The sequence below is a fragment of the Fulmarus glacialis genome, unplaced genomic scaffold, assembly GCF_000690835.1.
Source record: "Fulmarus glacialis isolate BGI_N327 unplaced genomic scaffold, ASM69083v1 scaffold5647, whole genome shotgun sequence".
In the NCBI taxonomy this organism is placed as follows: domain Eukaryota; kingdom Metazoa; phylum Chordata; class Aves; order Procellariiformes; family Procellariidae; genus Fulmarus; species Fulmarus glacialis.
Genome location: NW_009221192.1, coordinates 10,623 through 26,624, shown reverse-complemented (window position 1 = coordinate 26,624; position 16,002 = coordinate 10,623). Strand labels below are relative to the sequence as shown.

General features: G+C 39.9%; 1 protein-coding gene across 1 annotated transcript in view; it reads right to left on the bottom strand.

Annotated features, from left to right (window-relative positions):
* Nucleotides 1–16,002, bottom strand: part of NELL1 (NEL-like 1 (chicken)) — a gene marked incomplete at its 3' end in the record, with an annotated part of 87,128 nt that overhangs the window by 64,330 nt on the left and 6,796 nt on the right. Inside the window, exon 2 of the mRNA XM_009581001.1 lies at nt 1,514–1,664. Coding sequence (XP_009579296.1) covers nt 1,514–1,664 — 151 coding nt within the window. The remainder of the gene's footprint in view (nt 1–1,513; nt 1,665–16,002) is intronic.

The following is a 16,002-nucleotide window of genomic DNA, read 5'->3' as shown; positions in this document are numbered from 1 at the left end:
AGAAGAGGCCATATCTAAAAATCCACATGCCTTGCATTGTATAATCATCACTGCCTGTCTAGTTCGACCTTGGATTTTGCTGAGTGCATGCATGTGTCCCTACATGTGACAGTGTTCATCTGTTAATGGCTCTCCTCAAATCAAATATTTTCTCAAATAAAAAAAAATCCCTTAACATGGCAAACTGATCCTGTTATCCATGACTTCAGAGACTTACAATGGCCTGGAAAAGCTTGGAGGAATCAAAAAGTAACGAAAAAAGGAACAGAGACAGAGAACAGACGGAGCGAGAGAAGGAAAACAGGAAGAGTTGGAGAGAGGGATCCTTGTGTAATGTAAAACAATATTCTTACATATTGAGACAATGGCCTGGAAAATGAAAGAAGGAATAAAGTAAAAGAAAGAGACTAACAGGAAAGTAGAGGTGGCAGAAAAGTATGATGGTAGAATAAGGAAGCAGCAGAGTCCTCCCCTTAGCTATCCTCATCCGGGCATCTCTGCTGTTGCACTGGCAAAAGCCATCATTGAGGATTTGGTCATAATAAAGCCACTGCCTTCTCCTTTATATACTTTCTCATCAAAAGGCAAGAAATTGGGCTAACAGTTGTGTATCGTGTACATGATTAACAAAATTAAATACCAATAGGATTTTTTTTTCCTAAAAGAAATGCCACAGAATGACTGGTGTTAGATTTGAAATGGGAGCAACTAAAAAACATGCTATTACTTGTATTAAAACAGAAAGTCAGACTAGATACACAGGTCCTTCAAGCCCTAAGAAATTATGAAAAAAAAGCATTCACAAAGTTACAAGTAGAATACTATTTGACGCAACGCACACTTTGAACGTCATCAAAACGTCACTGGAATTGTATTATGGGCCATAACACAAGGTATACTTTTTTTTTTTAAATAAACTGATGTCTGCCACTATAATAGCTAATGAAAAAGACCTATTTTTATCTCCTACACTGACACGAAAAAAGAAGAAAAAGACACACACATGAAATAAGAATATACTGTACTTATGCCAGGAAGAAAACATACACATCACCATACGGAAGCACAAGTAGCTTAATTGCTTAATAGCTTAATTGCTGAATCTCAAAAAAGAAAACATATTATTTTAAAATGTTATAAAACATAGTGAAGCGGGAAACATGTAAGTTTAACTTTTACGAAAAAGCAACTCCAAAGTGCATATGATAAACTAGTAAGGGAAATTGCATTACAAGGTTTGTAACTTCCAAAGTGCCTTGCGTTAATACTACATTGGTTTTGATCTTTCTGTTTAAGCTAATTTAAGTTATTTTACAGACCAGGATACATAAACCATGCATTCCTCCGGTACCAAAAAAACAACTAGCAAAAAGTAGTAAATTGCAAACTATGAAGAAAGGCGTTAATGTCAGGTTGTACATCTACCATTTCAACACATTGTCAAAATGAACCACTGAGTGCTTAGTATCTTCAGTGTCGCTACTGCTACAAGAGAGAAACAATTTCCTCTTACCTGTGCTCTAACTCTCGGATGGACAATATAACTCCAGAAGTCGATGCTTTCTGTTGCACGGTGGCCAGAAATGTGAACTCGCTTTTATTCCAGAAGAGCTGAATTAACTTCTCACTCACATGGGGTGCTGCATGGATTTCTCTTTCTATATCTAAGAATTTTATTTAAAAAAGAAAAAAAGAGGGAAACAATGGTCCAGTAAAAATGCTAAGTCAGAAAGATTCAGATTACATTTTTCATTTTCCCATCAATATTTTTCATTTTTGAGAGTCATCTACCATGCTCCACCACTGCATTCGTTCCATGAAAAAAACCTAACTGCCACCTCTGTCAGCATGCCCACTTGTCACTTTGACAAGTTCACAACTGGTCAGCTACTGATTTTCTGACAGAATTTTTAACGGGATGCTGAGCCATTTGTGTCTGCTGTGAGCAGATTAAGTTGCTGTAAATAAGGTGTGCTGCAGTCAGACAAATAGGCTCCTAAATTCTGAGAAATCTCAGGAACTGCCTCTCCCAACACAATTCACCAAGCTCCAATTTCAGTTTTTACCATTTACTCCGTTACCACCTCTCCGTCATACATCAGAGGAAAGCTGTCCTTGCACTGTGTAAGGCAGAGATGTATTATTGCTAATAATGCTATTCCGCTGTGCTTCTGCCTGAGAAATAAATACAAGACACGCTTGCAATCCACTATCGTTTCAGGGATTTCTCAGTTTAAACAAGCAAAGCGTGACAGCTCATACAATATTTATTAAACTACAGTCTGACCAGGCAGATCCAGAAATATTTGTCTCACTAATCCTGCTGTCCAAGCAGCAGCATGCCTTCTTATAATTGATCTTCTAAGATTCAAATGTGTTGTCTCCCACCACATTCATTTTTATCTCATCCTTTTATTTGCAATATATCATCACTACGAAATATGATTAATGACAAAAGGGAGAAATCACGGCATTTCACCTTCCCACCCCTTGCCATGTCTCTCTTGCTGGGCCTTTGTCACACATTTGCGAGACCTGTGCCACTTGCGGTTCCTGGGTGTCACAACCAATTAGAAGCCCGGTGCGCTTCCTTTTGAAAGGTTTACTTTGAAGCCAGAAATGCCGGCACAAATTCTCAGCTGGTAGAAAACCATATACCTCTACTGAATCCTGAGAATCCGGCCCAGCATGAATGCTGTAACACACAAAGGAGTGATGAGATTTACAATTCAGAATTTCACTGCAGGAAAAAAAAACATTGTGTCATTAAATGAGGCTTTGCAGACAGAAAGAGGAGAGACTGGCTTGAAAAACAACCTGAAACTCAGAAATGCAACTACTGAGGGAATGCCATGGACTGAAACCAAACTCCAAGGAAATAAGTAGTCAAGCATGTTTTGTAATTGGGTGTCTCAATTTTTCCTGTGCAGCTTAAAGCCCTTCAAATGAGCCTACACACTCAGAATCCATAACACACTTGCACTCTTAAAAGCTCACCTCTGAAAAGTACTGCAAATTAAACATCAAAAATCACTAGTTGTCATTTAAAAATCTTTGCTAGAGGTTCAAATTCACCTGAAAATAATCTAATGCCCACTTTACAGCATCAAACTATTTGTCTGTCCACGCCACTTTTATCATAGCAGAGGATAAAGCTTCAAAGAACAGATATCGTTTCCACTGCCATCAGAAAGGGGAATGGAGGAATAAATAATCCAGCACAGAAGACCAGATTTTGTCTTTATCTATAAGATTTCATTGTCTGTATCATTATCTTCACCTAGCAGGTGTTATTACTGGTTATAAATACTATCTAGTTTCTTTTTAAAAAGCTGATGCAGGAGACACAAAGCTATGTGTCCCATATACCAGTAAGTTCTCCGATACCCAGTTTGCTATCTAGGCAGACAGACAATTCACTGGTACTAAGTTCCAAGGCACAGTAAGACTCAGAGATAAAATGTCCAAGAGCTGACAGTTGAAGATAATTATCCTTGTTTCGAAGTTTAAGAACCTTAGTATCTTACAAAATGCTTTTTTTTTTTTCTTAAAGGTGTCACAATTGCCAGAAATAAAACACAACTTACCAAAGCTTTCAAAAATGCTTTCACATGAAAGCATAGGCAGTGCTGTCAGTGGAAATATATGTTAAAGCTTCAGCCAAGCCTTGCAAAGTCCAACATTTTCTCATGATAGGGGGGCCCGGATATAAAGCCACATCCTGCCATCTATCCACCAAACGTTATACAAAAATAGAGGATTCTTTAGTTGGAATCATGAATGAATAATCAATGCACTGCCTGCTCCAGTTAGAAACATAATTTGAAACAGTGTTGTACTCTACCACCTCTTCATAGTCCTGAACACAGCAAAAACACATGCAACACCTTATATTCATTCTCTGTTGATTGAAATCAATATATGCCATAGATAATGAAATTACGAAATTCCAGAATCTTGGGTTCAAACTACTAGATAACAAACAGTATTTATGTACTGCTTTGCAACATACGTACAATTCATACGAAGGAAGTTATGTAACTAGGCTTTTCAAAATTAACACACGTCTAAGTATGGTGCTATTTCTTTGGAGTAGGTCTACTCGTTACCAGGCCGAGGAGGTACCAGCGCCTAGGAACACCCCCTACCACTAGACAACTGAAAATGTACTTGCAGAGGCAGAAATGTCTACAGAAATGCTGTTCTTCACAACTCAACCTCTGTAGGGGATTTTCCCAGCAATTCTGTGGCGAGACGGCAAATGCGACCCGATAGCCTGCAACTGGACTCGCAAGCTGAGGAGCCCACTGAGGCTCGTGAGGATCCAGGGGGCACGTGACCCTGGATGATAAACCTGTCGGGGTGCTGAGCGCAGCCCTGGGCTCACAATCTGCGGCCCGACTGCTGGGAAGGAGCCGCATGAGGCCTCGCTGAGAGCATAGCCCAGCTGGCACTGCATCACCCCAGTTCCCGTGCCCCACGGGACAGCCCCCTGCACCTCTCTGGCAGTGCTCCTCCTCATGCCGCGCGATCGCCAGGCATGTCATCTGTCTGTGTTTTGCTCGATTTCTGCAGAAAGTACTGCACAAATGAACTGGGAGTACGATCCATTTAGAATAAGAGCTTTCCCTTTTCAGGTTGATTTTCACACTTCAAAAAAAGAAAAATTGAGAACACATACACCCCCTCACCACAGGTGCCTGAAAGGGAAAATACTTTTTATGCTCTCTATAAAAATAACTGTCTGCTCGTAATGAAATGTCGTATTTCCTACATAATATAGAACAATATAGGTTTATACAGTAATCTTCAGTGAGACATCGCTTCATGCTTGAATGATAATGCAATCTCAGCAAAATAAATAAATAAATAAACATAGATACGACTTTCATATGTCCTTCTATGTGATTATATTTTCTTAATTTGAAATAGTGAGTCTGGAGAGTTTCTTTAAACATACCAGAGTGTTTCTAAAATAAAACAAGCAAAAAAAGCAAACATACACAGTTACCTGAAAATACAATAGATACAAATCATCTCAGAGCATCAAGTAAAGGCAACATTTCACCTTCAGCAAAACAGAGAAGCAGAAGACACATCTATGTCAGAGAGAGAGCATATTTGTGGCTTGATTTTAATTCCTTTTTTTCAAGCTGCAGGTCCAAGGAAGAAGTGCCAAATACAAAGCAATGGTGCAGTTTGCCAGGACAGCCAAACCGTTTAGCCCCTGCTATCCCGCACTTCCCTGCCCGGCACCATCTCCCCCATTCCCAGGGACACCACCTTGCCTTCTCCTGGCTGCTTTGTCCCACACGAGCCCGTTCAGTCCCCGACCAGCACAGCCCTACCAAGCCAAAAGAAGCTATGAGCAGAACCGGCACCCAGGGCTACACTTAGGCAGGGGCTCAGCAGCTGCAGCACGACTCTGGCCAGGCTCTGCAGAGGAAGACCACAGCACCCTGCTTAGCTGCAGCAAGCTCTTACATGCTCAGCCACCTTGATGAATCTTACCTGCAACTGCAATTACTCACGATACTCATTTCCAGCACCTTCAAAATAAATCTCTAATTTTTATTTTAGCATGGGTTTGTTTTCATTTTGTAAGACGGGTCCAGATAAAAGGTGATGCTGCACTGGGGCCAATGACGTCAGGGCAAGCTTTACCCTGCACGTATGAAACGTACAGGTATTTCAGTACACACTAACCCTATATGACAAACGGAATTACAAAGATATAATAACTCAGGATCAGTCCTTACAAACCTGATTTAGGCCCTCAAGTCACATCTTCCTGTGTGGATCCACTGCTCTATGCATCACCAGCTCTGGCAACTAAAAATTAAAACCTCAGGCTTTTGCCACTTGTAGCCCAGAACACACGAGAGGCCCCAAATAAGAGAAAGGCAGAAGGAGGCTTCAGCTCCATTAGAAACAGTGTAAGAAAATTATCACCACACAGAAATAGACAAAATGAGTTAGAGAAATAAAAGAATAGTGGTAGGAAAGCAGACAAAGTTCTTGCCAAACTTACTTTGATGACATCCATCGTAGAAAGGGAAGTACGTGATCATTTAGGCTGGAATTTTAGGCAATGAAAAATGCGCACCAGTTCTTACAAGCTGAATCCCAATTCATTAATAGATGCTTCCATTAGAGAAAAATACTAAAATTCAGTTCTAACGAATGTTTTCTGAAGCAACAGATACATTTCATCATTCACGAGACTGCTTGAATACCTTTTCCTTTTACTTGGTAGGGAACACACTGCAGAACAAATTGCTTTATTGGTACCTTCAATCATTTTAAAGCTATTTGTTTCAACATGCTTTCAGGAGAACCTTTGCACAGTCACTCTGGACAAGCAAGTAGAAATTAACCCTGCAACAACAGAGAATCTGGATTTCAGCTACAGCAATTAAAGAATCGAATATTGCAGCATATTGGCTTTTATTTTGCTATAGGCAAAATCCAATAAAACTGAAATCTCTACTAAAAAAAAACCTCACACACAAAAAACAGTGCCCCTTTTTTTTAAGTCATCAGCTTTCCAAAAATGGAACCAAGAGTAGAAGGAGGATCCAAAACTAGGAACTCTCAGTGTAGACAGTTTCTAAAAGTTGCTCAGGATGAAAACACACGACAGTATCACAAAACCCTTCTTGCTCGCTGAAGGCAGGTGCTTCATCAAAGCCTCTGAGTCCAAGTGGGATCCAGGGCACAGACTCCTTTCTCCACATTGGTCCCACAAATCATCTTTCAAAGAACTGGTCAAAAAAAAAAAAAAAAACCAAACCCAACCACCGAAAACACTACTGGTGATAGATGCCCACTCCTTCCTGCCCCTCTAAGACCATTCCTCAGCCCACACAAGCCACAAATAGATCCAAAAGGTCACAGAAGGATGCTAACATCAACCATGGGGATCTCCTCCAGAAAGAAGGCATTTCCCTGCCAAGCAGGGAAACACTTCAGGTAGTTGTCCCTCCCTACCTAGCAAGGGCAAAAGGTAGCTATCTGCAGCTAGCACCAATTTTTTGTGTTAAGCTGTGGGGAGAAAATTCACACAAATTTCTCCTTACATGCAAACAAAAAAAGACGACTTTGCAATATGCTCCTGTCACAGGAATAGGCACGGAGCCATGTGTATCCCTCAGAGCACTTTGGGTGCTCAATTCAGGTATCAGCACTAAGGCTCAAGACAGCCCACACGGCGCTGCAGAGACCCACCAGCCAAGTAGCAGCATACCTAGACATCACCTAAGCACAGACCCAAATTCATCCACCATGCCTGCCACTCGCCTACACTGCTTTCAAGCCAGGCTAACGCATGGGTTTTAGCAAGCTGTGCGTTACTGCCCAGGGAAAATAAATGCAAGCTTACATGAAGGTCCTGAGCAGGCACCATGCTGCTCTTGCGGGGCCCCTGCACTGGCACAGTGGGGACCAGCACCGCCTGTCCTACCTGCCAGCAACCCAGAGAAAGGGATGAAAACGCCTCGCCCTTCTCTTTAAAACTATGCTACCAGGGAGGACTAAAGAAGGTGCGATGTTTTCTCATGAGTACATCTCTGCTTTTAGGTATTCTCACCAGTACGAAAAAACATTGTAAATGCTTTTGCCTTGCTAGCTCCACTCAAACTCAGTAATAAACAGTAGGAAATCACGTTCAACAGCACAGCTTTCTAAATTACGATTATTCATTATAAATCACTTTTTACGTGTTGCTTCAAACACTGTTTCTCAAGAATAAGATCCGTCTGCAGTGAAATGCTTGGTGATTTTAATATGCAAACCTCCTACAGAGATGATGTCTCATTTTAATTATTGTTTCGGTTTAATGGGTTTTCATTAAATTAGAGGATGGAGCAATTACCAGGGTGAATAGCTAATGTTACAAAGGTAAGTTCCCATGACTATACAGCAAAAACAGTTCTCCTAGAGAAGGTGGAAAAATAGTATAATTCAATGTAAACTCTCCTTTTGCATGATGCAAAACTACCCTGGCAATAAGGGTTCATATATTGCTGTCATTTTGATGTACATGTTTGTAAACTAGTTTACGACTAGGTCTCTCCTAACAAAATTAATCTAGCATTTAAAATTATATATATATTTCATTCCTTTCAGGAAGCTATTGCAAACCCAATCCTAAAACCCCAGATGCCAGGGACAGCAGAATTTTGAGTCACTAAAGAGATCAAACAGAGACTACTTATCAAATCACAGGTTCTCCCCAACCAATAATTTAGTTGATTTAGTGGTTTAATGTCGGGCTCTGCACTTCTTGAAAATTAGCCCGACTTGAGCACTAGCTAGAATGACCACACTCATGTTAATTAAGTAGTTGTCAGAGAGTCTAAGTCCTTTGTTTGCTTTATCAGCATTTCAAACTGAACCATGGAAATTGAGTACTCTGGAACAAACAGAGCAGCAGATACTGCACAAGACTTGGAAATGAATACATGCCAAGAGAGAAGGCGGCCACCTACGTTTCTCAAGCCCCAGTCAGCAAAAGGTCCCCTAAGTGCCACAGAAAGCACAGTGGCAGAAAGCTGTAGCAAAGCCTACATTGACAGACTGCCCCTTTTTCGCTGCATGTGGGTTTCATACCTCCAGGGCCCTTCCTTGTCTTATCCATCCAAATGGAGAGAACGACCAAGGAAAGTGCTGGAGTCATCTCTCCAGCGGCAGAAGGATGAGCGGCAGGCCTGGGCACATATATAGCACAGCGACTGATGCCATCTTCAAACCATTTGGCCATTTTGGAGCAAAATCAGAAAACTGGAGTAAGCCAAATGGCTTTGCAAAAAGCTTCCTGCCAAGAACAACGCTGCTCGCCTTGCTGAGCGCTACGTATCACCTGTTGTTACTCAGGCAGCCACTTTTCCTTGTTTAAATTATTTTAAGCGGCTACTGAGCTCAGGTTCGCCTTCTCAAGTAGGCTCTGTTGCTTCCTCAAGAGACTCGTGCTGAAATCAAGACTATTTACAAATGGATGATCCTTTAAATTAAATCCTTGGTAGAAATGCTCCAGAAGTTACACTACCACTAGAAGCACATAATCTGCATTTAAATCATGCAAGTTAATCAAATTACATGCACTGTTAGTTAATTAGTTCAGGAGTCACTGATTATAACATCTTTTCCACTGTTTATCTATATTAGTTAAGGTAGCACATCACTGTGACTATAAAGACTGCTATTTGCAAATTTGGGAAACAGTAACAACATTTTAACAGAAAGAGCATGGACTACACTAGCAACACCGTGGTGTTTGAACAGAGCCAGTGGCAATGTATGCAACGTTGGGAAAAGGCAGTAATTGCTAAGAATCATTACCAATATGCCGTCCGTTTTGCAGGAGTACTGTCCACTTCAGGGATCTATTTTAGAGTATGTTAAATGCTAATGTCACACAAAATAATGAGCCACCCAAAAATACTGTTTCTGTTCTGGCTTCATGCAAAAGCAAGCTAAGCAATTTTTTCCTCCCCTTCTACAAAACATTTTCAGGTATGCTCAAAGTCACAGACCCCCAAAATTAGAAATTACTTTTAAAAAATGATAACGTATACTGAACTTGACAAAACATGTTCTTCAGTCACATTTGTTAAAAAGAAACTTAGGATGGTACCAGAAGGTGAGGAGCATCTTTTTGAGAACCAAAAATCAGATATAGAAGCCAAGTTTTGCAAATAACTACTAATTGTAGTTTGGACTTATTTCCTCCCACTATAACCCTTAGTGTGTTTGTAATCTAGAAACAAAATTTAATCTTTTTCAACAGAGCACGCAGAGAGATTGATCCTTTTGTACTTTCAAGCTATTATGTAATAATTCTGATTTCTCATTTAGCGCTCTTCCTTCTTACAGGTAATAATAAATGCTGCTCATACTTTATGGCAACAGTATTAAAAATAAATAGTAATATCAAGTACTTCTGAAGTGCTTTAGGATTCCTAAGTTTAACATGAATATGACAGATATAGTCAACAAGTAAGCCATAACCTGGATTTTCAAAGAAATTTTAAGTACCAGAAGAAGAAGAGAAGCTGGAGCCGGAGAGAAGCTGAATGCCTAAACTATTTTGACCCTGTTGAAAATCCCAGTCTAGCATCAGCAGAGCCACACAGAAATCAGAATTTGCCCCCTGGTGAAAACCTGCATTCTTAAACATGTAAATCAAAATACCAGTTTTAAATAGTTCATTAACAGGGAAGTTTCAGGAAAACAGAAACCTCCGACTCAGTTTCTTTTGCAGAAAGAGGTTATAATGCTTAATGCTACTTATGGCAGATAACAGACTTGGCTACACCTACACAAAGGTTTTAATTTCCAGTCCAGTAAAGCCTTTTATCACATGAATAATCCAACTAAAGGCAATGAAATTATCCGTAAAGTTCAAAGTAAGCATATGCTGAAGTGCTCTCTTGGTTCAAAAACTCCCAATGATTTGAGACTCTAAATAGTTTTTTAATTACTTTTAAAGCATTTAGCTCATTTATTACTAAAATCTGATGTTTTTTCTTTATTCTCTAAATATGATTCGTACAAGCATTAAACAAATGTGTTTCATGAACTAATTCTCCCTTCTGTTTTCTTTCTCTCAGAAAAATCACTTCCATGTTATTGCTAAAGCAAATTAAATCCTGGGTGTCTGTTTTATTTATTAACTGCATGATAATAACATGAGGCTTAATACATTTGTCCAAGCCCTTCTCTACTGAAGTATAATTTCTGCTGTCAGCCTAGTTACGTTTATATTCAACATTCTAGTTGTCTTTGTTTCTTGGAACACACATAAGTACACATTTATATATTCTCCCAAAATATGTATAAATTCTATTTGTGAAGTGTTGCACACCCCACCCCAACAAAGAATCACAAATACAGCTAACATACTTAGTTATTCTCCGCAAGTTTTATATGAACTATTTGAGAGATTTAAGAATTTTCAAAAATGTCACAATAATAACTGTTTTATCTTTTTACACCATAATTATGATTTGGAGCATTGCTTTTCTTATTTCACCCAAGCATACCACAACTCATGAATAAAATATGACAACTTTGATAGCATCCATTGCTGTGGGTTCATCCATAACAGCAAACGTGCTCAGGGTACTAAGTGCTCCCTTTTGCTCCATAAGCCTTTGTTTCTGAAAATAAGCTTTTATTTAAATAGAACTGCCACATGTGTCCCCCTTTTTTTGCATTTCTTGCCGTTAGCAATAACACCAGCAATAATGTTTACTTTTTTTTTTAATGACTACATTTTGAAACAATTAGGATGGCATAAAGCTAGAAAGGCAGAATATCCCATCTGAAAGCTGGTAACTCGAAAGACATGAAAAAAACATTAAAAGCACTGCCAGCATCAGAGAACAAAAGGCTAACAGAGGACCATGACTTTTAAATGTGTGGGCAATACTATTATAAAAAAGAAACTTAATTTTTTCCGGGTTCATAATTAATTAGAATGAAGTAAACCTAAACAACTTCCACCATTTCCCTAATAAGATTACTGTACCTAATACTGCACAAAGTCCTCCTACCACAACTTGTCAGTAGATTCCCTTAAAAGGAAGACTCGAGATAAAGTGCAGCATGTGAGGTTTCCAAATCATCGGCATTTACCAAATTATCCTACAAATATCATGTTTTAAGGCTGTGCTGCTTCATTTTCCAAACAGCATGATGAACATCCATCGAGACCTCCACAGAACAAGAAAAATCATGACACACACACAAACCCCACTCTCCTCCCACACATCTTGGCTTTGTTATTTTCCCCAGTCCCTAAGAATAGGCTTTAAAATTTCAACATTGTTACGCACAATGAGCCAAAGTGGAGAGAGAGAAGCAGAGGCAGGTCTGTATGCCATCTGTAGATAGTCTTTCATCATAGAAGCAATGAGTATTTAACCTCCAAGATCCAGTTTTATACATGTTGCACTCTCAGACCGTTTTTGCTACGTTCCAGTTTACAAAAGACAAAAAAAAAAAGAAAAGAAAAAAAAAAGAAAAGAAGGGGGGACACGACACAGAACTTAGCTTTACAACACAAACTTGTCCGCTGTAGGCGGTGCCTGTTCCCACTGATGCCAAATGGAAAACTCACAGCTTCAGAGGGAGGAGTCACCCATACGAGCAAGGGCAGGACAGACTCAGTAAAATAATCCGTGCAGCTGCAGTGATCCTATACTATTTTTTCCTATTTATAGCACAGAGGACCAATGGGAAACTCAGCTGTAACTATGTAAGAAATGTTATCACACAAGGAGGGAGGATGGGGGACAGAAAGATTGCAATGAGAGGTTTTTTAGGAAGCCAAAACATCAGTGCTCAGCTACAGTATTTATTGCTCCAAAATAATGATTCACAGATCCCTGTTGTCAGAATTACAGAACCAACTTTGCTCTTTTAGGAGGTATGCAACTGACATAACTACTGATTTAGATGAAGGTTTAGTGGACATCAGGTGCCAAAACCAATTTTTTTGTCTGTAACAGTAAACACACAGAAATTCTTTCGAATGAAATATGTGTCTCCTGCTGAAAAAAAAAAAAAAAAAAAAATCTAATGTTCTGCATTTTGCGTCATTGAATAGGCCACAAAAGGCAAGGCATCACATGATATAATGCCATAAACCAGCACAGTATGACATGATTACTTCACACCATTTATGTGGCAAAAATGAAAAAGAAGAGAAAAATGTCCCCCTCATGTCATTTATACACCCACACTGCAGGTGGCAAGATTAATCTAGAATTTGGCATAGAAGAAGTAGGTTGAGGCTTCAAGTAGCATCTAATTTTTATTCTTGATAGGTAGTTCAAGGCAGCAGGGTTTTTCACCACAGGAAATAGTCCATGCCTGGCTCCTGCATTAGGTCTGATTATAACTGCCTTTGTGTACTTTTTAAAGGTATAAAATCTTAAAAAAAGAAAAAAAAAAATCATTGGATGTGTTCAAATGTGTGTGATCGTAATTTCAAATAACACCCCTTCTTTTTAGGTAAAAGATGTAGCTCTGTTTAGAGTTTAATCAAGTAGGACGAATGTAAATATTCTTATCAAATGGATATGAACACATTTCTACTAAAATTGTTTAGAAAATTAAGAGATCCCTCTTTTGACCATACCATATGGTATGGTCAAAACCAACCATATCGGGCCACTTTGTTTTATTGCCTACAGCGAGAACCCAATTCTTCTGCGTTGCTTCTCCCTCTGCATTTCAAGCAGTTTTAATTCAGCAGTGCCAAGTAATGCTCCGATTCTGCTCTCTTTTACCCCAGCATCTGTCCAGCAACCCAGACCTGCAGTATGAGGTGCAGGGACTTGCCCTGAACTTGGGCAGGATTCTCCACCCAGGGATACCCAGCACTGTGCAGGGACTTGCCTCAAGGCGGCACAACTCAGGTACAGACTCTGCTTCACCTCAACTTCCCAGGGCTTTGACTAGCACATGGGCCTGTTTGACAAGACATTATAGAACGATATTCTTACTCCGGTTTAATATTACTTTACTAAACAAGTAGTTAATAAAACCTGATTACATGCAGTATGATATGACTTAAGAGTATCAGTTTGCCAAAATCCTTTGCAGGAAAAAGACAATTTTTTTTGTATTTCTGTTCTGATGAAGATACAAGAAACTCAAACTGTTATTCTTACTTGTATCTAAATTGATTTACTTTCACCGTAAGGACCTAGATGCTCATGTAGTGTGGAAGCATGCAACACTTACTAGCAGTATCAGAAGCTAATTTCTGCATCCCCTTCTCTGCCCACTGAAGAGCAGAGACCTTTTGTCTCTTTTCTACTCATCTTCATTACAGGACTTTGTCAACAGGTTGCCAGAAGCGTTCGAGGCTTTTAGCATACTGCAGAAATACTGAAGTGCTTATGCCACTTCCCCTCTGTACTTACCACCGTGGCAATGAAGATAGACAAGTAGCACAATTATCGTCTCCCAGAAAAGCAAAAATAACTGCCAAGGACAGAGGCAATGTGTGCTCAGAATTCTTTCCTAATCATTACAGACATGATGGGAAACCCAAAAAATGTCAAGTAACAGAAGGCAGCATGACAACATTCAGGATGAAGAGGAAAAAAAAAAAAAAAAAAAGAAAAGTAGAAATTGGTCACTGTCATTTAATGTGACTAGGTTTCTATTTTAGCCTACACTTACTTTGGGGGGGGGTCGGGGTGTTTGAAACAAGAGGATATGGAACACGAAACTCTGCGAGGATTTACAAGTTATACCTTCATATCAATATGCTGGATAAACTTTACTCCTAGACAGGGTTCTAACACAATTCAAATGTTAAACAAGAGTGGAAACAGTCAACACTGGATGGGTATATACGAGTATTTTAAAAACTACTTCTGGGAACTGACAAAGTTAACAGTAGTTTATGTACCTTCAAAGCCTCAAAGCATTGTTCAATAATTATGTCTCAAGTGATCTTTAATTTCTGCCATTGAAGATGATTCATCTCACTCATCCCCTCCTAGCTCATTGTATTCCAACTCCAGATCATCTCTGTTCTGAAAATGGTCAGTTTTGCAAAGGAAAAAAAAACAGTTAGCCTAATGATTTCATTGCCCAAAAAAAAAAATAAATAATTACATTGTATATACAATGTATACAAAACACATTAAACCATTAGCTATATTAAAAAAACAAACATAAATGAAAAGTTAGACAGATGTTAAAAGTCTCACAAGGCAAACCTTGCTCAACCCTCCAGGGATGCGCATTCCAACACCATTCTTAATTACAGGATCACACACTGCTTTCCAGAGGGCCCCTGTCTCAGTCAGTGCACAAAGTAAAGAACAAAGAGCAAGAAACATTTATTTAACAAACAAGTATCTGAAGTTTTGCTTTATTTTTATTGTTCAAGGCTCACCTTGAACAGTAGATCTACCATATTCAAATCCTTCTCTGAGAACAGAACAGACCATGACCAAATTAATTATGCCAGCACAGTATCCGAGACATCTACAAATATTAATGAATTCTTTTCACACCACTGTTGTTAGAGGAAAGGGCATTAGTACCTCAACTTTACAGGCGAACAACCAAAGCACAGCAAAATTAAGGTTCTAAATCACTAATAAAAAACCACATTATCCACATTATATCCTCCAAAAACATTTGTTAAAAATTAGCACACATCACAGACACTTTACAGCACTACCAAATATGAACTTTCAGTGCTTTTCCCTATTACGCTGCCCTAATGCTGCCTCTGCCGTAAGCAAACGTTTACCCAGTCCTACCCACGAGTCTAAGACCGCCTTTCCCATCCAGGCCCTAGCCCTTTGCCTCTCTCTCCAGGCTGCGTCTCCCAACTGCTGTCCACGGCTCCCCTCGCCGTGCTCTCCATCCCTGCACCTCACTCCCTTCCCCTCAAGTCAGAGTCCTTCTATTGTCCTTGGCACAGCTTCTCTGCCCGGCCATCACCCGCTTCCATCTTGGCCTCCTCACCACAGCTGTTTCTCTTCTCTCCCCTCCACCTCCCCATCTGAGGCCCAGTTTCCTTCCCCTGCCTGTCACAGTCAATCTCATCTGACTGCTTCTCACCACCCACTGCCCAGCACCAGCCTGTATCACTCCCTGGCTCTCAGGGGAATCCGTTCATCCCAACTGTATTAATGTCACTTCACATACCCAGTCCTTGCCCCTAAATATCCAGCTTTATTTCCCTCTCCTTTCCAGCTTCCACAGAGGTCTGGGAAGGAAGGGGGGAAAGCAGAAGCACCCGAGATCCCAAAAAGAGATCAAGACCTTGCTCTCCGTCCTGCTGACGGACACAAGCCCAGAAACCATCCCCGCCACAGAGAAGTCACACTTTCCTCCATCCTCTTGGGTGCAGCCAGCTCAGCTGTTGATATCTTATTTTAACTCTTATTTTAGCAGTGCTTTAAAAAGCAGCTTTGACAAAGGGCTGAAAGCACTGAGGGAACTCTCTGGCAACTCTCTGGCAAC